At 53.4% G+C, this 23,909-nt stretch overlaps 1 protein-coding gene and 1 long non-coding RNA gene across 4 annotated transcripts in view; one reads left to right on the top strand and one right to left on the bottom strand.

The window, feature by feature from the left end:
* Positions 1 to 13,245, top strand: part of TNR (tenascin R) — a 112,087-nt gene extending 98,842 nt beyond the window's left edge. For all 3 annotated transcript variants that reach the window (XM_064148119.1, XM_064148118.1, XM_064148120.1), the window contains 5 exons: positions 2,308 to 2,459; positions 4,770 to 4,866; positions 5,970 to 6,131; positions 9,995 to 10,158; positions 12,367 to 13,245. In XM_064148119.1, coding sequence (XP_064004189.1) covers positions 2,308 to 2,459; positions 4,770 to 4,866; positions 5,970 to 6,131; positions 9,995 to 10,158; positions 12,367 to 12,489 — 698 coding nt within the window. In that variant the 3' untranslated portion in view covers positions 12,490 to 13,245. The remainder of the gene's footprint in view (positions 1 to 2,307; positions 2,460 to 4,769; positions 4,867 to 5,969; positions 6,132 to 9,994; positions 10,159 to 12,366) is intronic.
* Positions 642 to 23,116, bottom strand: LOC135177726 (uncharacterized). Its single transcript, XR_010303139.1, has 3 exons — positions 22,571 to 23,116; positions 16,883 to 17,008; positions 642 to 746 (listed from the first exon to the last, which is right to left on the bottom strand). It is a non-coding gene; the product is annotated as an uncharacterized LOC135177726 (long non-coding RNA).
* Positions 23,117 to 23,909: the final 793 nt, after the last annotated feature.

The raw sequence follows: 23,909 nt of genomic DNA, 5'->3' as shown, positions 1-23,909 counted from the left end.
TGATCTCTCACAAATATCATAGAATCACAGAACAGTTCAGGTTGGAAAGGACCCTTCAAGGTGTGGAGTCACCATCCCTGGAGGTGTTCAAGAAAAGCCTGGATGAGGCACTTAGTGCCATGGTCTGGTTGATTGGCCAGGGCTGGGTGCTAGGTTGGACTGGCTGAGCTTGGAGGTCTCTTCCAACCTGGTTGTTTCTATGATTCTGTGATACCTGAGCCTGGCTTCTTGGCTGGGATGAAACAACAGAAACCCCCTCACAGCAGACAAGGAGAGCACCTTTCCCATTAAACACCAGCTCCAGACCTCAGTAGCATCCAAGATGCCATTGCCAGCTGATGCAGCATCCAAACACAGGTTTAATTTGCTTTTAAGAGGAAGATAAACCCCAGCAAGACAACAGTTTCTCCCCACTTACCCCATCTATCAAGGAGACAGAAGCACCTATCAAGGAGATCCAATGCATGGGCAACATCCCTCAGCAAAGAAGCAGAGTCTGGGATTCAATTTACTCCAGCAGCACATCAGAGCACTTTGCAGATAACAGGGACTTGTCTTTAAGGAGATTAACAACAACACAAAAAAAAAAAAAAGGAAAAGAAAACAAAAATCAGGCTTAATTTGAATTGTTTTGCTTCCTTCTGCTCACAGTACACATCCTGGGGTTCTCCCATTGCCTCTGACATATTAATAGCTTGGCCTCTTTGTTCCATGTTTGCATAAGGGTCTTGGGGAATTGTATACAGCTGGGAAGAAAGGAAGAAACAGATACAGTATTCATAATTTATAGTGGTTTGCAATGTCTTTCAAGGTCTCTTTGGCTCTTAAAGAGATGAATATAAATTAAGAAAGAAGTAATCTGTGCAGAGCTCAGGGGAGCCTGAAGTGGTTGTCTTTGAAGCAGTGTTTGTTGTTGGGTACTTTAAAACGCAGCTGCTCTCTCACCAGAACTTCCATTGCAGACTCCATTCTTCCCTTCATTCTTCCCATCTCCCACACCTGGACAAAGTGCCAATCTCTGAGCTATCAGGTGACAAGGATAAGGGAATACACTCAAGTGGGAAATAACAGACAACAGTGTGCACCATTCATAGAGTCACAGAATTATTTCACTTGGAAAAGACCTCTAAGATCAAGTCCATTCATCAACCCAACACCATCGTGGCCATTAAACCCAGGTAGCCAAGAGAGCCAATGGCATCCTGGCCTGGCTCAGGAGCAGTGTGGGCAGCAGGACAAGGGAGGTTCTTCTGCCCCTGTGCTCAGCACTGCTCAGGCCACACCTTGAGTACTGTGTCCAGTTCTGGGCTTCTCAATTCAAGAGAGATGTTGAGGTGCTGGAAGATGTCCAGAGAAGGGTGAAAAAGCTGGGGAGGGGCCTGGAGCACAGCCCTGTGAGGAGAGGCTGAGGGAGCTGGGGTTAATCTGGGGAAGAGGAGGGTCAGGGGTAACCTCATTGCTGTCTACAACTCCCTGAAGGGAGGCTGTAGCCAGGTGGGGTTGGTCTCTTCTGCCAGGCAACCAGCAGCAGAACAAGGGGACGTAGTCTGAAGTTGTGGCAGGGGAGGTCTAGGCTGGATGTTAGGAGGAAGTTGTTGGCAGAGAGAGTGATTGGCACTGGAATGGGCTGCCCAGGGAGGTGGTGGAGTGGCTGTGCCTGGAGGTGTTGCAGCCAAGCCTGGCTGGGGCACTTAGTGCCATGGTCTGGTTGCTTGGCCAGGGCTGGGTGGTAGGTTGGCCTGGATGATCTTGGAGGTCTCTTCCAAACTCGTTGATTCTGTTATTCTATTGTATGAATCTCTGTTTCTTTGCATGCTTTGCAAACAAGAACCTTGCTTCCTTTCACTCCTGTGGGGCTGCCCACAGCCTCATCCAGCCTGGCCTTAAACACCTCCAACCATGGGACTTCAACCACCTCCCTGGGCAACCCATTCCAAGCTCTCACCACTCTCATGCTTAAAAACTTCCTCCATGATTCTATTCTATGATTTTATGGCATCTTAAACCCCAAGATTTCAGACATGGTAGAGAAACACAGGCCAAGAAGTGACATCCCTCATCATTCATAGCAGTGTTGCCATGAACCTTTCCAACAGAGGCCATATGGGACATTAAATAAGACACAGACACATTTTTCCCCATTACCTCCTCTGCTGTTGTTGGCAGATGCGAAGTCACAGCACATCATACAATAAATCAGGGCTCAGAAGCCAAGTTGGCTGTTTCCTGGATCATACCCAGTGAAGCCCAAGGCATGCAGAAAGGGTGTCACTCTGCTTAGGGTTTGGCTTGAATTTCATCCTGCAGGTGGTCGTGTCTTTGCTAACCCCCAAGACTGCGCCCAGCACCTGATGAACGGAGACACCTTGAGCGGCGTCTACACCATCTCCATCAACGGCGACCTGAGCCAGCGGGTGCAGGTCTACTGTGACATGACCACTGATGGAGGTGGATGGATTGTGAGTAGACATGCATCTGGCCCACCTGGTTGTCCCCATGGCAAAGAAACCCTGCCTCAATCCCAGCAGCAAAGCCAGGCGCCACGCTGCGCCGGAACAACGGCAGGCGGCTTCGCATTGCAACGCTTCATTTCCCACGCCACAGGGAATGGGCCCACGCTCCACTAATAATAGTTACACTGAGGGGAATGCCCTTTGATTTATTTGACATGTTTGCAGTGCTTCTGGAAAGCAAAATCCAGGAGCAAAGCTGATTTATTGTTCTAGAAATGAAATTAATGGCTGACAGCTTTCCTAGGGAACGACTCGGGCTGCCTGCAGTAGCAGGATGTCAGGCTTCACCCCCATCCAGCCTGCACAGGAGCATTTGAGAGGAAAATGCCTTGTTTGACTTTTGGATTGCACAAACATTCCTTGTCTTGAAGCAGATGGATTGACAGCCTGAGTAAATACTGCTCTGGTGCTTTGATTCGGTTTGTGTCAAACACTCAGCTGCATTACACACAACTCCACCAGATGTACAGAGAAAGGAAAACAAAGGACTTCCTTAAATGCTGATTTCCAGCATGGACATTCTTTTAGCCAGAAAATGTCCTTCAACCTCCCTCTGCCTCAGAGCATTCCCATGGATAGCACAGAGCCAGCCAAAAGTGGAATCTCGTGCTAGAAAACCAGAGACACCACATGTTGGGTTGCACAGAGGAGGTTAATTTCTTCCCAGCCTAACACTGATTTGCCTTGGACATAGAAACATTTCTAGCACGGATGTTCTGTTAGCCAGGAAATGTCCTTCCACCTCACTCTGCCTCAGAGCATCCCCATGGATAGCACAGAGCCAGCCAAAAGTGGAATCTTGTGCTAGAAAACCAGAGACACCACATGTTGGGTAGCACAGAGGAGGTTAATTCCTTCCCAGCCTAACACTGATTTGCCTTGGACATAGAATCATTTCATTTAGGTTGGAAGAAAATGTGGAGATCATCAAGTGCAGTCACAGCCAGCTGTCCCAAGCTTGCACAGATCATAGAACCACAGAATCAACCAGGTTGGAAGAGACCTCCATGATCACCCAGTCCAGTCCATCACCCAGCCCTGGCCAATCAACCAGACCATGGCACTAAATGCCTCACCCAGGCTTTTCTTGAACATCTCCAGGGACAGCCACTCCACCACTTCCCTGGGCAGCCCATTCCAATGCCAATCACTCTCTCTCAACATTTGAGGAGCCCAGAACTGGACACAGCACTCAAGGTGTGGCCTGACCAGTGCTGAGTACAGGGGCAGAAGAACCTCCCTTGTCCTGCTGGCCACACTGCTCCTGAGCCAGCCCAGGATGCCATTGGCTCTCCTGGGCACACTGCTGCCTCACCTTCAGCCTACTATCTACCAATACTCCCAGGTCCCTTTCTTCCATGCTGGAAGGGACCTCCAAAGGTCGTCTGGTCCAACCCCCCAGACAGAGTCAGCAGGGACATCCTTAACTAGCCATTTTATTGGAAGAGACCTCAAATATGATTGAGTCCAATTCTTAACCCAGCAGTGCCAGGTCACCACTAAGTCACGCCCCTCAGTACCACATCCACATGACTTTGAAATCCTTTCAGAGATGGGAACTCCACCACTGTCCTGAGCAGCCTGTTCCAGGGCTTGACAACTCCATGGGGGAAGAATTTTACCCTAATGCTCAACCCAGTTTATAGCCAGGTGGGGTTGGTCTCTTCTGCCAGGCACCCAGCAACAGAAGAAGGGGACACAGCCTCAAGATCTGCTGGGGGAAGTCTAGGCTGGATGTTAGGAGGAAGCTGTTGGTGGAGAGAGTGATTGGCATTGGAATGGGCTGCCCAGGGAGGTGGTGGAGTCGCTGCTCCTGGAGGTGTTGAAGCCAAGCCTGGCTGAGGCACTTAGTGCCATGGTCTGGTTGGTTGGCCAGGGCTGGGTGCTAGGTTGGACTGGCTGAGCTTGGAGATCTCTTCCAAGTTGGTTGATTCTATGATGCTAAACCTCCTTGAAACTGCTTCCACTTCTCCTATCGCTTGTTCCTTGGGAGAAGAGACCAACCCCCACCTCACTACAACCTCCTTTCAGGCAGCTGCAGCACCATACTAACATCTCTTCAGTCCTTCCACCCGCACAGTATTAATTGCATGGCAGCAATTAACACTCACTGGGTAGACATCACGACTTTGTCCCCTGAAACACAATCTCCTCAAGGGAAGGCAAAGTACTGGCTGCATTTTGAGTGGCCCAAAGCCTGGTGAGGAGCTCCCTGTTCTCCTTCTCTGACTTCTCTCTGCTCTTTCCTCACCACAGGTCTTCCAGAGGCGGCAGAATGGCCTGACCGATTTCTTCCGCAAGTGGGCGGACTACAGGATTGGCTTCGGGAACCTGGAGGATGAGTTTTGGCTGGGTCAGGCCTCCACCAGTTGTCTTTCACCAATGCATCAGACCCAAGATCCCCATAAGCTGAGCTCTCTCTTGGGCAGTTTTCCTACTGCTGTTCGTTCCCTGTCCTGCACATTAGGAAGTGCTAGGGGTCTTCCTGGATCAAAGCCCATCCTGCTCTTCTGGATGGTTGCACTGATGGCATCATGGACCTCAACTGGCCTAGGCTAGCAAGTCAGTTGCCCTGAGAACGTAGGAAAGGGGTCAGTGGGAGACCTGGTGATGCTCTGAAAAAGAGTGTGGCTCCCCCAAAAGCTAAACATGAGCTGAGTCCATTGAGGTGAATCACAGAATGTTAAGGGGCAGGGGGGAACCTCCAGAAATCAAGTCCACTCCTCTGGGTTGGATCAAAGCAGGATCAAGTCCAACCCCTCTGAGCTGGATCGAAGCAGGGTCAAGTCCAACCCCTCTGAGCTGGATCGAAGCAGGGTCCAGTCCAACCCCTCTGAGTTGGATCAAAGCAGGATCAAGTCCAACCCCTCTGAGCTGGATCAAAGTAGGATCAAGTCCAACCCCTCTGAGCTGGATCAAAGCAGGGTCAAGTCCAACCCTCTGGGTTGGATCAAAGCAGGGTCAAGTCCAACCCCTCTGAGCTGGATCAAAGTAGGATCAAGTCCAACCCCTCTGAGCTGGATCAAAGCAGGGTCAAGTCCAACCCTCTGGGTTGGATCAAAGCAGGATCAAGTCCAACCCCTCTGGGTTGGATCAAAGCAGGATCAAGTCCAACCCTCTGGGTTGGATCACAGCAGGTGACACAGGAACACAACCAGGCAGGTCTTGAGAGCCTCCAGAGAAGGAGACTCCACAACCTCTCCGGGCAGCCTGCTCCAGTGCTCCCTCACTGGAAAGAAGTATCTCCTCACGTGAAGCTTGAGTGGGAACAGAGAGCTCAGACCCCACGAGTGCCAGGAGAGACAGAGACTGAAGCAGAATTGCTGCTGCTCTTCGGTTCCTCTCCTCGCACTCATTTCCCGTACCTGTTCCGTTTGCCTCGAGCTTCTTTGGTTTGCTCAGGGGGCAGGTCCAGGCACTGGCTCTCACTGCATTTCTCACTGCTTGTCTCCCCAGGCTTGGACAACATCCACAAGATCACGTCGCAGGGCCGCTACGAGCTGCGGATCGACATGAGGGACGGGCAGGAGGCAGTGTATGCCTACTACGACAAGTTCTCCGTCGGCGACGCGCGCAGCCTCTACAAGTTACGCATCGGGGACTACAATGGCACCTCAGGTACCACCTCCTTGGCAGCAAGCAGTGGGCAAAACCTGGGGCTGGTGGGTCTGAGACTGTGGAGGAAATCCCAACATCAGAGCCTACTTGTCTGGAGCAACAAGACACGAACCCGTAGCCCTTTCTGCCTTCCTGCGTGCAAATCATGTCCGTCACCTTCACACCCAGCTCTTCGAGGCACTGTATTGAAGTGTAGTCCTTCCTGCCCTCCTTCAGCAAGGCCACAGAGTCATAGAGTCAGTCAGGGTTGGAAGGGACCACAAGGAGCAGCCAGTTCCAAGCCCCCTGCCATGCCCAGGGACACCCTCCCCTAGAGCAGCCTGGCCACAGCCTCAGCCAGCCTGGCCTCAAACACCTCCAGCCATGGGGCCTCAACCACCTCCCTGGCAACCCATTCCAGCCTCTCACCACTCTCAGGCTCAAAAACTTCCTCCTCATGGCCACTCAGTCTCCCCACCTCCAGCTTTGCTCCATTCCCCCCACTCCTGGCGCTCCCTGATAGACTAAAAAGTCCCTCCCCAGCTTTTTTGTAGCCCCCTTCAGATCCTGGAAGGTCACAAGAAGGTCACCTGGGAGCCTCCTCTGCTCCAGCCTGCACAGCCCCAACTCTTTCAGTCTGTGCTCACAGCAGAGCTGCTGCAGCCCTCTGATCAACACAGTGGCCCTGCTCTCGACACACTCCAGCATCTCCACATCCTTCTTGTAATGGGGACTCCAGAACTGGATGCAGTACTGCAGGTGAGGTCTCAGCAGAGCACAGTAGAAGGGGAGAATCACCTCCCTGGCCCTGCTGGCCACACTTCTCCTGCTGCAGCCCAGGATCCAGTTGGCCCTCCAGGCTGCAAGTGCACACTGCTGGCTCCTGTTGAGCTTCTCAGCCACCAGCACCCCCAGGCCCCTCCCAAAAACCCTGTCCATCATGTTCACAACCAGCTTCTCAAGGCACTGTATTGAAGTATAGCCCCTGCCTTCCTGCATGCAAATCCTGTCCATCATGTTCACAAGCATCTTTTCAAGGCACTATGTTGAAGTATCTTTCACAGAATGGTAGAGGTTAGAAGGGCCCTCCAGTCCCAGCCCTGTGCCAAAACAGGATCACCTAGGATAGTCTGCACAGGAACTCATCCAGGTCTGTTTTGAAAGCCTCCAGAGAAGGAGACTCCACGACCTCTCTGGGCAGTCTGTGCCAGTGATCTAAAAGAAGTTTCATAGAACCATAGAATCAACCAGGGTGGAAGAGACCTCCAAGCTCATCCAGTCCAACCTAGCACCCAGCTCTGGCCAATCAACCAGACCATGGCACTAAGTGCCTCACCCAGGCTTTGCTTGAACTCATGTTGAGGTGAAACCTTCTATGTTCAACTTTGCATCTGTTGTTCCATGTCTTATTACTGAGCACCACCAAATAGAGATTGGCCCCATCTACTTGACACCCACCCTCAGATATTTATAGAGGTGCTGGAGGACTGCAAATGTTGTGGAGTGTTATTTAGAACTGGATTTGCTGATGAAGGATAGCATCTCTAGAATACAGTCTTCCCTGAGATCTTGCTGAGGGACACAATTTAGTACCAGACTTGGTAGAGTTAGATCATGATGACCTGAAACATCTTTTCCAGCCAAACAATTCTATGCATCTGTGTGAAGCAGACCTCTCTATTCCAGTCCAAAACTCCTGGCAGTCTGGTGCAGCCCTCACTGACCTGAAAAGGGGAAGCATAACTCCCATTTTCAAACAGGATAGGAAGGAAGAGCCAGGGAACTCCAGGTCAGTCACACTCACCTCTGTGCCTGGTAAGATCATGGAGCAGATCCTCCTGGAGGCACTACTGAGACAGAAGAATAGTGAAGAGGTGATTGGCTACAATCAGCATGGCTGCACCAAGGGCAGATCCTGCCTGACAAACGTGGTGGCCTTCTATGAACAGGTCACAACATGAATAGATGAGGGGAGAGCAACTGATGGCATTTACCTGGACCTGATCAAGGCTTTGACACTGTCCTGCACCACATCCTGGTCTCCAAGCCGGTGGCACATGATTTGAGGGGTGGACCACTGGATGGAAAAAAAACTGGCCTGATGGCAGCACCCAAAGAGTGGTTGTCAATGGCTCCATGTCCCAGTGGAAGCCAGTGACAGCAGAGGCCCCCAGGGATCAGTCCTGGCACCAGTCTTGTTCAACATCTTTGTGGGTGCCATGGACAGAGGCATTGAGTGCAGCCTCAGCAAGTTTGCTGCCCACACCAAGCTGTGTGGTGCAGCAGCCAGGCTGCAGGGCAGGGATCCATCCAGTGCAGAGGTGGGCACAAGCCAAGCTCATGAAGTTCAACAAGCCCAAGGGCAAGGTCCTGCAGCTGGGTTGAGGCAATGCCAAGCACACATCCAGGCTGGGCAGTGAGTGGCTGGAGAGCAGCCCTGAGGAGAGGGACCTGGGGGTGCTGCTGGAGGAGAAGCTCACCAGGAGCCAGCAGTGTGCACTTGCAGCCTGGAGGGCCAACTGGAACTCAGCCACGGCCACTGCAGCCAGGGTGGCACCTCTGCGGAGTGACCTGCTTATCTGAACAGCAGGGCAGCTGAGATTGCCCATCTAACCCCAGTGGAAAATTCCCTATGTCCTCAGTGGGATTGAGAGAATCCTAGAATAGAAGCATAGAATCAGTCAGGGTTGGAAGGGACCACAAGGAGCAGCCAGTTCCAACCTCCCTGCCATGCCCAGGGACACCCTACCCTAGAGCAGCCTGCCCACAGCCTCAGCCAGCCTGGCCTCAAACACCTCCAGCCATGGGGCCTCAAACACCTCCCCCAGCAACCCATTCCAGCCTCTCACCACTCTCAGGCTCAACAACTTCCTCCTCACATCCATTCTGAATCTCCCCACCTGCAGCTTTGCTCCATTCCCCCCAGTCCTGTCACTCCCTGACAGCCTCAAAAGTCCCTCCCCAGCTTTTTTGTAGCCCCCTTCAGATGCTGCAAGGCCACAAGAAGGTCACCTGGGAGCCTCCTCTTCTGCAGCCTGCACAGCCCCAACTCTTTCAGTCTGTGCTCACAGCAGAGCTGCTGCAGCCTCTGAGCATCCTCCTGGCCCTGCTCTGGACACACTCCAGCATCTCCACAGCCCTCTTTAGAATAGGAGCTCCAGAACTGGATGCAGTACTGCAGGTGGGGTCTCAGCAGAGCACAGTAGAGGGAGAGAATCACCTCCCTGGCCCTGCTGGCCACACTGCTCCTCAGCCAGCCCAGGATGCCATTGGCTCTGCTGCCCACCTGGGCACTGCTGCCTCAGCTTCAGCTCCTCTCTGCCAGCACCCCCAGCTTCCTCTCTGCCTGCCTGCTCTCAGCCACTCTGGCCCCAGCCTGTAGTGCTGCTTGGGGTTGTTGTGGCCAAAGTGCAGAACCCTGCACTTGGCCTTGTTCAGTCTCATCCCATTAGCCTCTGCCCACCCATGCAGCCTGGCCAGGTCCCTCTGCAGGGCTCCTCTACCCTCCCACAGCTCCACACCTGCTCCTAGCTTGGTGTCATCTATTGTATTTAAATGAGAAAAAAAAGAACCCCAAATTGACTTCCCAACACTTCTGGAGTCTCAAAGTTAGGACTTCCTTAAACTCTGCCCCTCCAGTAGAGGGTGGGAGACACTTCAAAGGCATTTCATTAGAGGATGCCTGAAGCACAGCCACACAGTCAACACTGCCCAGCTCTAGCATCTCCCACAGCCTAACTCCCAGTCAGTTTGCAAGCAGCAATCAGCCTGCTGTAAGTCCACCACCACTCCCAAAGGCTGCCTCATGGTCACTATCCTCATGTCCTCGTGAAAAGACCAGGGGACCTGGGCTCCACCACCCCTAACAGCACCTCTTTCCACAGGGGATTCCCTCACCTATCACCAGGGCCGCCCCTTCTCCACCAAGGACAGGGACAACGACGTCGCTGTGACCAACTGTGCCATGTCCTACAAGGGGGCCTGGTGGTATAAGAACTGCCACCGCACCAACCTCAACGGCAAGTACGGAGAGTCCCGGCACAGCCAGGTAAGGGCAGCGCTGGGCTGAGAGCCCTCAGCCTCTCCTCTAGCAGCACAAACAAGCACAACATCGACTGCAGGCAAGGAGCAGGGCTCAGTGGTCAGGGTACAACACCAACTGCAGGCAAGGAGTGGGGCTCGGTGGTCACAGTACAACAGCAACTGCAGGCAAGGAGCAGGGCTCAGTGGTCACAGTACAACACCAACTGCAGGCAAGGAGCAGGGCTCAGTGGTCACAGTACAACAGCAACTGCAGGCAAGGAGCAGGGCTCAGTGGTCACAGCACAACAGCAACTGCAGGCAAGGAGCAGGGCTCAGTGGTCACAGTACAACAGCAACTGCAGACAAGGAGCGGGGCTCAGTGGTCACAGTACAACAGCAACTGCAGGCAAGGAGCGGGGCTCAGTGGTCACAGCACAACAGCAACTGCAGGCAAGGAGCAGGGCTCAGTGGTCACAGTACAACAGCAACTGCAGGCAAGGAGCAGGGCTCAGTGGTCACAGTACAACAGCAACTGCAGGCAAAGAGTGGGGCTCAGTGGTCACAGTACAACACCAACTGCAGGCAAGGAGCGGGGCTCAGTGGTCACAGTACAACAGCAACTGCAGGCAAGGAGCAGAGCTCAGTGCTCACAGTACAACAGCAACAGCAGGCAAGGAGCAGAGCTCAGTGCTCACAGTACAACAGCAACTGCAGGCAAGGAGCAGAGCTCAGTGCTCACAGTACAACAGCAACAGCAGGCAAGGAGCAGAGCTCAGTGGTCACAGTACAACAGCAACTGCAGGCAAGGAGCAGAGCTCAGTGGTCACAGTACAACAGCAACTGCAGGCAAGGAGCAGAGCTCAGTGGTCACAGTACAACAGCAACAGCAGGCAAGGAGCAGAGCTCAGTGGTCAGGGCACAACACCAACTGCAGGCAAGGAGCGGGGCTCGGTGGTCAGGGTACCAGGGTCAGGAAGACCCCTGGAGTGACCCAGCAAATACTGCGGCAAAGAGAATCATAGAATCAGTCAGGGCTGGAAGGGACTACAAGGAGCAGCCAGTTCCAAACCCCCTGCCATGCCCAGGGACACCCTACCCTAGAGCAGCCTGGCCACAGCCTCAGCCAGCCTGGCCTGAAACACCTCCAGCCATGGGGCCTCAACCACCTCCCTGGGCAACCCATTCCAGCCTCTCACCACTCTCATGGTGATAAGCTTCCTCCTCACCTCCAGCCTGAATGTACCCACCTCCAGCTTCACTCCATTCCCCCTAGTCCTGTCACTCCCTGAGAACCTGAAAAGTCCCTCCCCAGCTTTTTTGTAGCCCCCTTCAGATCCTGGAAGGCCAAAAGAAGGTCACCTGGGAGCCTCCTCTTCTCCAGACTGCACAACCCCAACTCTTTCAGTCGGTCCCCATAAGAGAGGTGCTCTAAAGAGAATCACCTTCAAGTCATTTGAGCCGATGCTTTGTGCCTCACACTGGCTGCCATGGTCAGTTACTGTGGTACTTGGTCAAGTTACATCTAATATATATATATATATATGTAAATATATTCATGCACAACATAGTCAGGAGCCTTTGAGCAGTGGGAAAAACCCACCAAGCCAAAGCAGCAGCAGAAAGCCTTGCACCTGCTGTGGCAAATTCTTCTATCTGCCCCTCAATTCAAGAGAGATGTTGAGGTGCTGGAAGGTGTCCAGAGAAGGGCAGCAAGGCTGGGGAGGGGCCTGGAGCAGAGCCCTGTGAGGAGAGGCTGAGGGAGCTGGGGGTGTGCAGCCTGCAGAAGAGGAGGCTCAGGGCAGACCTCACTGTTGTCTACAACTGCCTGAAGGGAGGCTGTAGCCAGGTGGGGTTGGGCTCTGCTGCCAGGCAACCACCAGTAGAACAAGGGGACAGTCTCAAGCTGTGCCAGAGAAAGTATAGGCTGGATGTTATGAAGAGGTTCTTCACAGAGAGAATGACTGGCATTGGAATGGGCTGCCCAGGGAGGTGGTGGAGTCCCTGGAGGTGTTGAAGCCAAGCCTGGCTGAGGCACTTAGTGCCATGGTCTGGTTGCTTGGCCAGGGCTGGGTGCTAGGTTGGGCTGGCTGAGCTTGGAGCTCTCTTCCAACCTGGCTGATTCTATGACGATCCTATGATTCTCTACAGAGGTCAAGCTCATTTCCTTCCTTTCCCACTGTAGTTTCATGTTAGGGTCTTTCCTCACCCTGTGCCTCTCTCTCTCTCCTGCCAGGGGATTAACTGGTACCACTGGAAAGGCCACGAGTTCTCCATCCCCTTCGTGGAAATGAAGATGCGACCTTACAACCACCGCAGCGTCTCTGGGAGGAAGCGGCGGTCCCTGCAGCAGCTCTGAGCCGCCTGAATCCCCTTCCCACTTCCCACCACCTGACCTTTTCTGTCATTCGTTTGTATTTGATAACATCAAAAGGGAAGACAAACAAATAACTTACTACTTGTCTGAGATAGCAACCTGCCCCTCACAAGTGCTGGAGGCAGCCACGGCGCGAGCCGAGGCCGTGGGGAAGGAAAGACCTCATTGCTTTGCATCTGTCCCAGAGCAATACCAAATGTCCAGGCTCCCTACCCCACTACTCTGGCCCTTAACATGAGAAGAAAGAGGGAGAGAGAGCAAAAGGCAGACAGATCTCTGATATTTTTTGTGTTAAACTTAGCAATCCTCAGCAAATCCTTTTAGAGTCATTTCTTATGGGGGGCTTGTGGCAGAAACCTTCCCCACAGGGACCTTGGTGTGGTCATTTCCACCCCAGCGATAGATAGAGGCACCTGTCCTCCCTGGCAGGGAGATCCCAAGCTTCAGGCCATCCTGTAGACACCAGCTCTTCCAGCAGGCAGAGGCACACTCCTCTTGCCCAAGGGCACACAGCCTGGCCACCACTCCCCTATGTGCAGGCACTGTATGCATGGAGATAAAATGAGATGGGCAAACACAAGGCTTATCCTATCCGTGGAATCCAAAGATCATGCCAGGAGGACTTGGTCAATACCTGCCTATGTAGGCAGACTCCACAGCTCACATGTTGGCCCCACCATACCCAAAATCATCCTTGAGGACAAGGGATGCAGGAGAAGAGCTGCTTCATCAGCCCCAGGCTGAACTCCTGCCACTTCTGGGTTCTGCTGAGCTTCGTGGAGAAGGGATTCAAATTAGATGACTTGGGAGGAAAATCATTACTGGTGACCTTGAAATCTAGGGCCCATTTCCTCTGCTATTTCTGTGCCACCACATTGTCTCTCACAGAGGTCATTGGTCCAAACCAAAGAATCTCAGAAGAAAGGCCAGCAACCAGAGGAGCTGTAACACAACAGTCAACACAGCCCAGATGCTCTTCTTCAGGGAGCTCCAGCACTTCCATAGGGGAGGATGCTGATGCAGCCAAGGGCAACCAGAGAAACACCTGTTCCCTTTCTCCTCCTAAACCATCCCTCCAGTCAACCAGACTTTGACACTAAATGCCCCAGCCAGGTTCTGCTGGAACACCTCCAGAGGCAGCGACTCCACCACCTCCCTGGGCAGCCCACTCCAATGCCAATCACTCTCTCTGACAACAACTTCCTCCTAACAGCCAGCCTAGACCTCCTCTGGCACAGCTTCAGACTCTGTCCCCTTCTTCTGTTGCTGCTTGCCTGGCAGCAGAGACCAACCCCACCTGGCTACAGCCTCCCTTCAGGGAGCTGCAGACAGCAATGAGCTCTGCCCTGAGCCTCCTCTGCTGCAGGCTGCACACCCTCAGCTCCCTCAGCCTCTCCTCACAGGGCTCTGCTCCAGGCCCCTCACCAGCTTCCTTGCTGCCCTTCTCTGGACACCTTCCAACATCTCTCTTGAATTGAGCAGCCCAGAACTGGACACAGCACTCAAGGTGTGACCTGAGCAGTGCTGAGCACAGGGGCACAAGAACCTCCCTTGTCCTGCTGCCCACACTGCTCCTGAGCCAGCCCAGGATGCCATTGGCTCTGCTGCCCACCTGGGCACACTGCTGGCTCACATTCAGCTCCTCTCTCCCAGCACCCCCAGCTCCCTTTCTGACTTTCTCATCTCTCACCCAATTTTGATTTCCCTCTGACTCCACCACTATCAGACCTCCAAGCCTACTTCTCCACCACACACTGCACTAAAACATAACCAAAGGAGAAAAAAAATGGCCTGAGAGGAAGAGCTACTTTTAGTAACATGATGCTAAAGACAGCATAGAGGAACAATTAGTTTGTGGAAGAAAGAAAGAGGCCAGGCCTTCCCCAGAGTACTTTTGGGAGCAGGATGCTGGAAGAGTGTCAGAACCACACTAGGACTGGGAAAAAGCTTTTACTACTACTCCTTATCTTGATGTTACTTTGCCATGAGTATCTCAGAGTGTTCCACCAGCCTCAGCCTCTTACCTGCTGCCCAACATGATGCTTACCCAAACTGAAGCACTGTGTGGAAGGTACAACTCATGCCACCTGCATCCCCAGTGATGTGGCAGGTGTCCCCACACTGGGGTGGCCCTGTGCTTACAACAGGCTGAAAGTGACCTGCCAAAGCACAGCGTGAGTCCAAACACCCACTTGGTGCCAGCACTTGCCCTTCATCCAGACTCAGAGCTGTCCTTCTGCTATGTCCCCAGCATTGTACCCTGAGCTGACCACACACCCTTGCCCTATGACCCCCAGCAATGCCCCCATGTTTTGGCCTTGCCAGACACTGCCAGCAAAGAGCTCCTACCCCAACCTCCACTTAATCCATGCTTACACCCACTAATGAAGGGTTCTGTCCCGGGGCCAAGAGAGAAGCCAATGTCTTGTTTCTGCCAACCAAGCATCCCAAGATTGGTATCAAACCCAACCAAGCCCCTTGGGGACCACCAGTACCCTCCAGAGCCACCTTTCCCCTTCCATGAAATCTGACAGTGCTCAGATGGTGGTGGCAGCAACTTGTCCCTGCCAGGGGGCAGGTTTAGGGTAAGGAAAGTCTCTTCCCTGGGGAGATGCTGATGTCTGGACCCGCCTCAGTACCCCGGCCTGCAGATCTCCAGGTGCCAGTGGTTCCTTAGAAGAACAGTGACACAAAGACCTGACAGACAAACAAGCAGCCCCCTTGGTTACCCTGGAATCCTCTTTACCCCTTCAAAAACAGAAAGGAAAAGAAACTGCAACCATAGAGAAGCAAAAAGAACAGAGGCGACAAAAACCCTCGGACAGCTCCTGGCGAACTCAACCACCTACAGACACAACCACCCAGGAGGGAAGACAAATGCCAATCAAAAGCATAAAATGGAAGAAATACCAGAAGCAAATAAATAAAGAATAGGTTAAACAACCCTGCCCCAGCCCTGTAATGAAAACGTAGCTGGGAGAAGGGGGTCGGCGCTCGTTAACCATTGTTAACCAGTACTTTTTAGTCCTGACTGCTCTTAGGCTATGTATAGCTCCTTTTTTTAATGCATTTTCTATACATTAATAAAAGATACTGAAGGAGGTGAGCTGTGTGCTTGTCTGGGAGTGCAGGTGGGATGGTGTCCTGCTGCCTCTGAGCCCAGCGGCATGGGATGGATGATGCGGAGTTAATGAGCTGAGTCGATTTTGACAGGCAGGCAACGATCGTTCAGCAGCTTTGTGGGTGCCATGGGCAGAGGCACTGAGTGCAGCCTCAGCAGGTTTGCTGCCCACACCAAGCTGTGTGGTGCAGCAGACAGGCTGGAGGGCAGGGATCCATCCAGAGGCACCTGGACAGGCTGCAGAGGTGGGCACAAGCCAACCTCAGGAGGGTCAACAAGACTAAGTGCAAGGTCCTGCATCTGGGTGGAGGCAATGCCAAGCACAAATGCAGGCTGGGCAGTGAGTGGCTGCAGAGCAGCCCTGAGGAGAGGGACCTGGGGGTGCTGCTGGAGGAGAAGCTCACCAGGAGCCAGCAGTGTGCACTTGCAGCCCAGAGAGCCAAGCCGAGCCTGGGCTGCAGCAGCAGAAGTGTGGCCAGCAGGGCCAGGGAGGTGATTCTCCTCTACTCTGCTCTGCTGAGACCCCACCTGCAGTACTGCATCCAGTTCTGGAGCCCCTGTTCTAAAGAGGGATGTGGAGATGCTGGAGTGTGTCCAGAGAAAGGCCAGGAGGATGCTCAGAGGCTGCAGCAGCTCTGCTGTGAGCACAGACTGAAAGAGTTGGGGCTGTGCAGGCTGGAGCAGAGGAGGCTCCCAGGTGACCTTCTTGTGGCCTTCCAGCATCTGAAGGGGGCTACAAAAATGCTGGCCAGGGACTTTTTAGGCTGTCAGGGAGTGACAGGACTGGGGGGAATGGAGCAAAGCTGGAGGTGGGGAGAGTCAGAGTGGAGGTGAGGAGGAAGCTTATCACCATGAGAGTGGTGAGAGGCTGGAATGGGTTGCCCAGGGAGGTGGTTGAGGCCCCATGGGTGGAGGTGTTTGAGGCCAGGCTGGATGAGGCTCTGGCCAAGCCAAAAACACTACCTGGGACAAATCTGAGTTTCAGAGGGTTTTGAAAGCCTCCTCTTTTCTCAGACAGACTTTGTTTAGCCCTCCTCTTATTTATCCTCATCTTAAGCTTTTGTGCTTGGCATGGAGGGAGGCAGGATGAGAAAGCCTGAAAGAAGCTCTTCCACCAGACCACTTCAGTATGTTCTACATTTAATTCTGGGAGACAAAACAGGGGAATTTGCTTTGCAGCAGCTTCTCAACTTCCCTTTCTTGCTCTGATCTGGGTAAAGAAAAAGGGAAGCTGTGAGTATGGGGATCCCCTACCTTGGCCACAGCCACCAGCAGAGCAGAAAACCAAGCCTGAAGGACTCCACTCTCTGGATGAAATGATCTCTTTCGTGTCTGAAGGGAGTCAGTGCCATGGAGATCCTTCAGGCAAGTCCAGCAGGTCTGCAATGTGCACAAATGAGATGAGAGATGGATACGGGTATGGAATTGTGCAGTTCTGGAGCCCCCAGCACAAGAAGGACATGGAAGTGTTGGAGCCAGTGCAGAGGAGGCCACCAAGATGCTGAGAGGGCTGCAGCAGCTCTGCTCTGAGGACAGGCTGGGAGAGTTGGGGCTCTGCAGCCTGGAAAAGAGAAGGCTTTGAGGAGACCTTGGAGTGGCCTTCCAGGATCTGAAGGGAGCTACAGGAAGGCTGGGGAGGGACTATTGACAAGGTCTGGGAATGACAGGACAAGGGGGAATGGGTTTGAAGTGGCAGAGGGGAGATTCAAACTAGATGTTAGGAAGAAGTTGTTTGCAGTGAGGGTGGTGAGACACTGGCACAGGTTGTGGCTGCTCCCTCCCTGGAGGTGTTCAAGGCCAGGTGGGATGAGGCCTTGAGCAACCTGTTCTAGTGGGAGGTGTCCCTGCCTATGGAGCTGGATGATCCTTGAGGCCCCTTCCACACTGTGTTTCTGTGAATGAGGAGGAAGGGTTGCTTAAACCAGTGGTTGTCCTTCCAGTCTCTCTGTGCTTGGCCAAGCCAAGCAGTTGTGACCCAGCACAGTGGGTTTCACTTATAGTCCCTAAAGAAGGGCAGCACCCTCCACTGTGCTCCCTGTTCAGCATGTCTGGGGTCAAGTTCTTCACAGAGAGAGTGATTGGCATTGGAATGGGCTCCCCAGGGAGGTGGTGGAGTCACCATCCCTGAAGGTGTTGAAGCCAAGCCTGGCTGAGGCACTTAGTGCCATGGTCTGGTTGACTGGGTAGGGCTGGGTGCTAGGTTGGGCTGGCTGAGCTTGGAGGTCTCCTCCAGCCTGGCTGATTCTGTGATTCTAAGCAGGATGCCCAGGGTGTCTGCCCCTTAGAGCACACCCAAAACAGCTCCTCTGGAGGGAACAGTCTTCCCGTAGCAATCACCAGGCACAAAAGGTCTGCATCACTCAGAGGTTAGCTCCTGGAGGGGACAGATGAACGTGGAGCTGCAGCACTCCTCCAGAGCATAACCCTTCTCCCAAAATCAGAGCCATGGCCCAAGCAACACGCTTCAGGCAGGATGGAAGGGAGGGAGTGCTGGCATAAACCCTTTCCTAAGGGCTCCAAGGTTTGACGTGAGCCAGGGATGTGTTGTCCCACCACGCTGACCCCTGGGGAGCTGCTGTCCATCACAGCTGCCCACCAGCCTCATCACTGTACCTCCTCTGCTCTTACTCAACTCAAAGCCATCTGCACACTCTAGAGACAGTGCTGCAGTGTGGGACCTCACCTTTGCAGCCTCTCCAAGGAGCACACCTCCCCGAGCTGCCCAGGCTTTGTGACCATGCTGTGGGCAGCCATGCTCCTCTTCAGGCACTTCCAGAGCACCTGAGCAGCAGCTGCTCCCCAGCTGCTCTTTGCACAGGCCTGTTTCATCACAAGCCTCTTACCAAAGTCCCCTTCTTGCATGAGCGACGCTCGGGAACTTTGTTCCACCAGCAAACATCAGGAGGGCGTACAAAGGTCCTCATGCAAGGGTGCTGGGCTCCTGTCCCAAATCTGGACCTTGAGCAATGCATTCCCAGCAACACACCCTGTAACCTCAGCCTAAAAACCACCAGGGAGATGCTCAGCCAGGAGCAAGCAGCAGCACGGAGGAGGTGCAGTGCCTGCAGTACGGCTGGAGCACATCAACACAGCAGCGCCTTCATCCCGTGAACTTACAGCTGCCTTGCACCTCACAGGATGGGATTTCACAGCACCAGCTTGAAGAGTCCTGGGCTTTAATCCCCCCTCCTAAGCCTGGACATGCTCATCATGCCTTCAGAGCCCTCATTCCCATTTTTATGTGCTCAGCTCCTGAGGCTACAAGCTCTAAAGCTTAATTACGTTGAGTGCAAAAAAAGGCAAATTAATTTATCTCTTTTAATCAAACCTAAATGCAGAGCTTTTGAATTTCACTGATCTGCTCCCTCTCCCTAGGACAAAGGAGCACTGTGAAGATCAGCTCTCCAGCTTCCTCCTCCTCTTTCCTAGTGCTACAGCCATGGCCTCAACGGGCAGGGATTTTGTTCTGCTTCTGAGCTGTTTCAACAATCTTCCTCACCAAACCCACCCCAAACCTGTGTCACACACATGGGTTTTGAGGTGAGATCATAGCTGTGGTTAGGACCTCTCTTACAGACACCCTCCTCTCCCTAATGGTATTTTTTTTTTGGTCAGGACAATCTTCAATATCAATCCAGCTGAGGGATAAAGGGGTGGAGAGCAGCCCTGAGGAGAAGGACTTTGGGGTGCTGGTGGGGGAAAAGTTGGACATCAGCTGGCACTGTGTACTCCCAGCCCAGAGCCAGCTGTGTCCTGGGCTGATCTTCAGCAGTGTGGGGAGCAGGTGCAGGGAGAGGATTCTGCCCCTTTCCTTTGCTCTGCTGAGACTCCACCTGCAGTACTGCATCCAGTTCTGGAGCTCCTATTGTAAAGAAGGATGTGGAGATGCTGGAGTGTGTCCAGAGCAGGGCCAGGAGGATGCTCAGAGGCTGCAGCAGCTCTGCTGTGAGCACAGACTGAAAGAGTTGGGGCTGTGCAGGCTGGAGCAGAGGAGGCTCCCAGGTGACCTTCTTGTGGCCTTCCAGCATCTGAAGGGGGCTACAAAAAAGCTGGGGAGGGACTGTTTAGGCTCTCATGGAGTGACAGGACTGGGGGGAATGGAGCAAAGCTGGAGGTGAGGAGGAAGTTGTTGAGCCTGAGAGTGGTGAGAGGCTGGAAGGGGTTGCCCAGGGAGGTGGTTGAGGCCCCATGGCTGGAGGTGTTTGAGGCCAGGCTGGCTGAGGCTGTGGCCAGGCTGCTCTAGGGTAGGGTGTCCCTGGGCATGGCAGGGGGCTTGGAACTGGCTGCTCCTTGTGGTCCCCTCCAACCCTGACTGATTCTGTGACTCTAACCTTTCAAGGTCCCTTCCAACCCAATCCATTTTGTGATTCTATGATTCCATAATTTGGGGGTGCTTTCTGCTGCCAGTAGGGGTGTTCAGAGAACCCAGGTTATCTCTCTGGTATTACTCCTCTGCAGGCACTGGGGTGCACCACAGCTGCCAGACAGAAGAGTGGAGGGCACAGGGATGCTGGTGGGAACAGAAGCCACCTCTGTTCATCACAATGGTCCCTTGTCCCCACGTGGTCCCCCTGCATTCAGTGACATCACAACAAAAGGAATTACTCTGCCAATGTTTATGAGACAAATCCTCACCAAACACGAGACAAGGCAGGGGTGAAGTGGGAAACTTCAGCTCTTTCAGAAAGTACTGGAAATGGGCAGCCAGGAGTGAAGCCACAGAGAGCACAAGGCTGGAGGAGCATCACTAGCAGCCAGCTGCTCCTGGGGACAGGCTCTGATCCTCCCCTCTGGTCCCACATCCTCTGCTGCCCTTGAGTCATGATGAAAGGAGACAGCTTCTGCCTGCTGGCAGTCACATGTTGGTTCCTCACTCATGACCCCAGGCCACCTCTCCCCCTGCCCAAGGGGGACTGTCCCTCCAAATAAAGGAACCTCCTCTCCCTCACCTAGGACAAAGAGAGGCAAATCACCCCCCAGGAAAAGTGTCTTTCACCCACCACAATTTGCATTTCACTCTCAGTTCCCATGCCAGGGGTGGGTGAGGCCCCCTCAAACCATCCTCCCCACTGAGCCCCAGTTAACAAACAACATGATCAGGAGGAAGAAGTTCAACTATGAAGAGTAAAGGTCAAATAATCAACAGCCAGCAACTAAGCCCCAAAGGCAACACAAAACATCCCAGCACAAGGCCACACTTTGGCCAGCCACTCTGGTGGCACCAGCCAAAATCCTTATGTGGTCCCAAGCCAAGGGACATCAGCTCACTAGAGACCTCCAGGAACAACAGCTGCCCCTGTGGAAGCAGCTTATGGGCAGGGAAGGTTAATGAGGGCAACTAAAAACAACAATAGTTGGGCAGCTACTTAGCATTAAAGACACAGAATTGTATCTCCCTGCCCAGTCCAGTCCTGGGACAGAAGCAGGGGACAGAGTCTCAAGCTGTGCCAGGGGAGGTCTAGGCTGGATGTTAGGAGGAAGTTGTTGGCAGAGAGAGTGATTGGCATTGGAATGGGCTGCCCAGGGAGGTGGTGGAGTCGCTGTGCCTGGAAGTGTTGAAGCAAAGCCTGGCTGAGGCACTTAGTGCCATGGTCTGGTTGATTGGACAGGACTGGGTGCTAGGTTGGGCTGGATGAGCTTGGAGGTCTATACCTCCCCTGGCACAACTTGAGACTGTGTCCCCTTCTTCTGTTGCTGCTTGCCTGGCAGAAGAGCCCAACCCCACCTGGCTACAGCCTCCCTGCAGGGAGCTGCAGACAGCAATGAGCTCTGCCCTGAGCCTCCTCACATGCAGGCTGCACACCCCCAGCTCCCTCAGCCTCTCCTCACAGGGCTCTGCTCCAGGCCCCTCTCCAGCCTTGCTGCCCTTCTCTGGACACCTTCCATCACCTCAACATCTCTCTTGAATGGAGGAGCCCAGAACTGGACACAGCACTCAAGGGGTGGCCTGAGCAGTGCTGAGCACAGGGCAGAAGAAGCTCCCTGAGCCTTTCCCCACCTCTGAGCAAGTCTCCACTCCCCCTTGCCCTCCACCAGCGCTACCCATAGGATTTCCTCAGGAAGGAGTTCCCGGAGGCTCACATGCACAAAACAATCAGCAGCTCTACAATAACAAAAAGCTCTACCTGTGAGGTTTGCTTTCCTCCCAAACCCCACAGCACACAGCAAAACACACCCTGAGCAGAAACGAGCACCCTCCCTCTTCCCCCAAAAACTCAAGTGTCTGTACCCAATCTTGGCCAATGCAAGCACTGAGCAGGACATGAGGATGCACCTGAAGACCCCCACCTCACTCCCCATCCCAGCCCTTTCTTTCCCCTGAGCACCACAGAGAGATGAACCAGCAGCTGCACCTTAGCAAGCCCAGCAGCACCCAAAGCCTCCCAGGTGGTAGATGGAGAAGAAGTACCTGAAAATAAAACCCCACCAGTTTTGTGGCATTTCCCCAGGAGCAGCCATCCCCCATCACTGGCAGCAGGCATTTAAGGGCAGCCCCAAACCATCCCAGTGGCATCAAGATGGGACTGGGACACCTGAGGCCCCAGCTCATTCCCAGGGCTTCCCCTTTCCTGAGGAGGGGACAGAGCTCAACAGACACTAACCAAAGCAGGAGATGAAGGAGGTGCCACAGAACCTGCCAGCACCCAGAACACCAGCTCAGTGCTTGTCCTCCACCCTACAAGGGTCACCATCTCACTCCATCCCAGTCCTGCCTCCCTGTTCTCCTCCAAAGCCAGAAAACTCACTGCTGCTGCTGCTGCTGCTAAAGTAAATACCAAAGGCTTCTATTTTTATCCAGCCCAGGATCTGGCCAGCTTTATTTTTGGTGTTTAAAGTGCAGCCTTTTTTTTTGTGGGAGGGGGAGAGGGAGGGGAAAATGCAGAAGCATAGGGGAAAAATGAGAGGAATGTTTCTCGGGGAGGAGAGTTTTCCATTGCTTACTTTTACGCCGGGCTGGTGTCTGCAAACAGAAACTGCAATCCGAGAGCAGGGCGAGCAGCAGAAGAGAAAGGTGTGACCGTGTCTGCCATGGCTTTGCATCTCCTCCCATCCTGCCACGCTGAGAAAGACCCAAACAGATCAGCCTTGGGTACCAGCTGGGTGTTATCAAGGCAGGATTGAAGCTCCCGGCTGCGTAATGAGGCACACCGGCAAATCAATCAGCTAAATCCCGTGCAGCAAAGGAGGGGAAACAGGAGAGGGTTTCTGTCTGCAGTGTGAAAGGAGGAGCATTCCCCAAACAAAACTCAGGGTCGAGGGGACCTGGGAGGAAATGGAACTGATCCGTGGAACTTTCTGGCGTGGAGCTCACACAGAAGTACAAAGTTTGGGAAGGATGGATGGGAAAGAGGGGCTGGAAGTGGGATGTAATTTCCAGCTAGTCCCAGGTCTGGGTTCAGATTGGCATTTCATGACACAGGAGCACCTTGTCTGGTATGGGTTTAGAATGACAGCATCAACCAGGTTGGAAGAGACCTCCAAGCTCAGCCAGGCCAACCTAGCACCCAGCCCTGGCCAAGCAACCAGACCATGGCACTAAGTGCCTCAGCCAGGCTTGGCTTCAACACCTCCAGGCACAGAGACTCCACCACCTCCCTGGGCAGCCGATTCCAATGCCAATCACTCTCTCTGCCAGCAACTTCCTCCTAACATCCAGCCTAGACCTCCCCTGGCACAGCTTGAGACTGTGTCCCCTTGTTGTGTTGCTGGTTGCTTAGCAGAAGAGATCAACCCCCACCTGGCTGCAGCCTCCCTAGGTTTAGGTGGTTCCTGTGCTTGAGGAGCAGCAGCAGCAAGCAGTAATCTGGAGCAGCAGTGACTCATCAGCAACTGAGTCACTGCTTCCTCTCACCCATTAAAGTTTCTGAGAAACAAAGAACAATCCCTTGGAGCCCACATCCACTGCATGCCAAACAAAACTAGGAGATGGCAAGTTCAAACCCCCTCCTAAATGTGCTTCTATTTTTCATGCCACGTGTGAAGGAGCCAAGGAACTCCTTGCTGCAGGAAGTATCCACATGGTCCAGTGTCAGACGGCAATTAGATGCTTTCAAAGTATCTCCTATGGACCACAGCATGGAAGAGGATGCTGGGCTAGGCAGTACCATGGTCTGACTGATTTCATTCCTATATTCCTGCATGAATTCTAAGGGCTTTTTAAAGTCCCTCTGATGCTTCCCATCTTGGTTTAATGGTATTACTAAACTTGATGGCCTCAAGACTCTACAGGTAGCAGCAGCCACAAAATGTATGGACGTGGCATTTCGGGACATGGTTTAAT

This window comes from Pogoniulus pusillus, chromosome 8 (genome assembly GCF_015220805.1).
Source record: "Pogoniulus pusillus isolate bPogPus1 chromosome 8, bPogPus1.pri, whole genome shotgun sequence".
NCBI lineage: Eukaryota > Metazoa > Chordata > Aves > Piciformes > Lybiidae > Pogoniulus > Pogoniulus pusillus.
The sequence above is the reverse complement of the archived record's forward strand: the minus strand, read 5'-3'. Positions and strand labels throughout refer to the sequence as shown.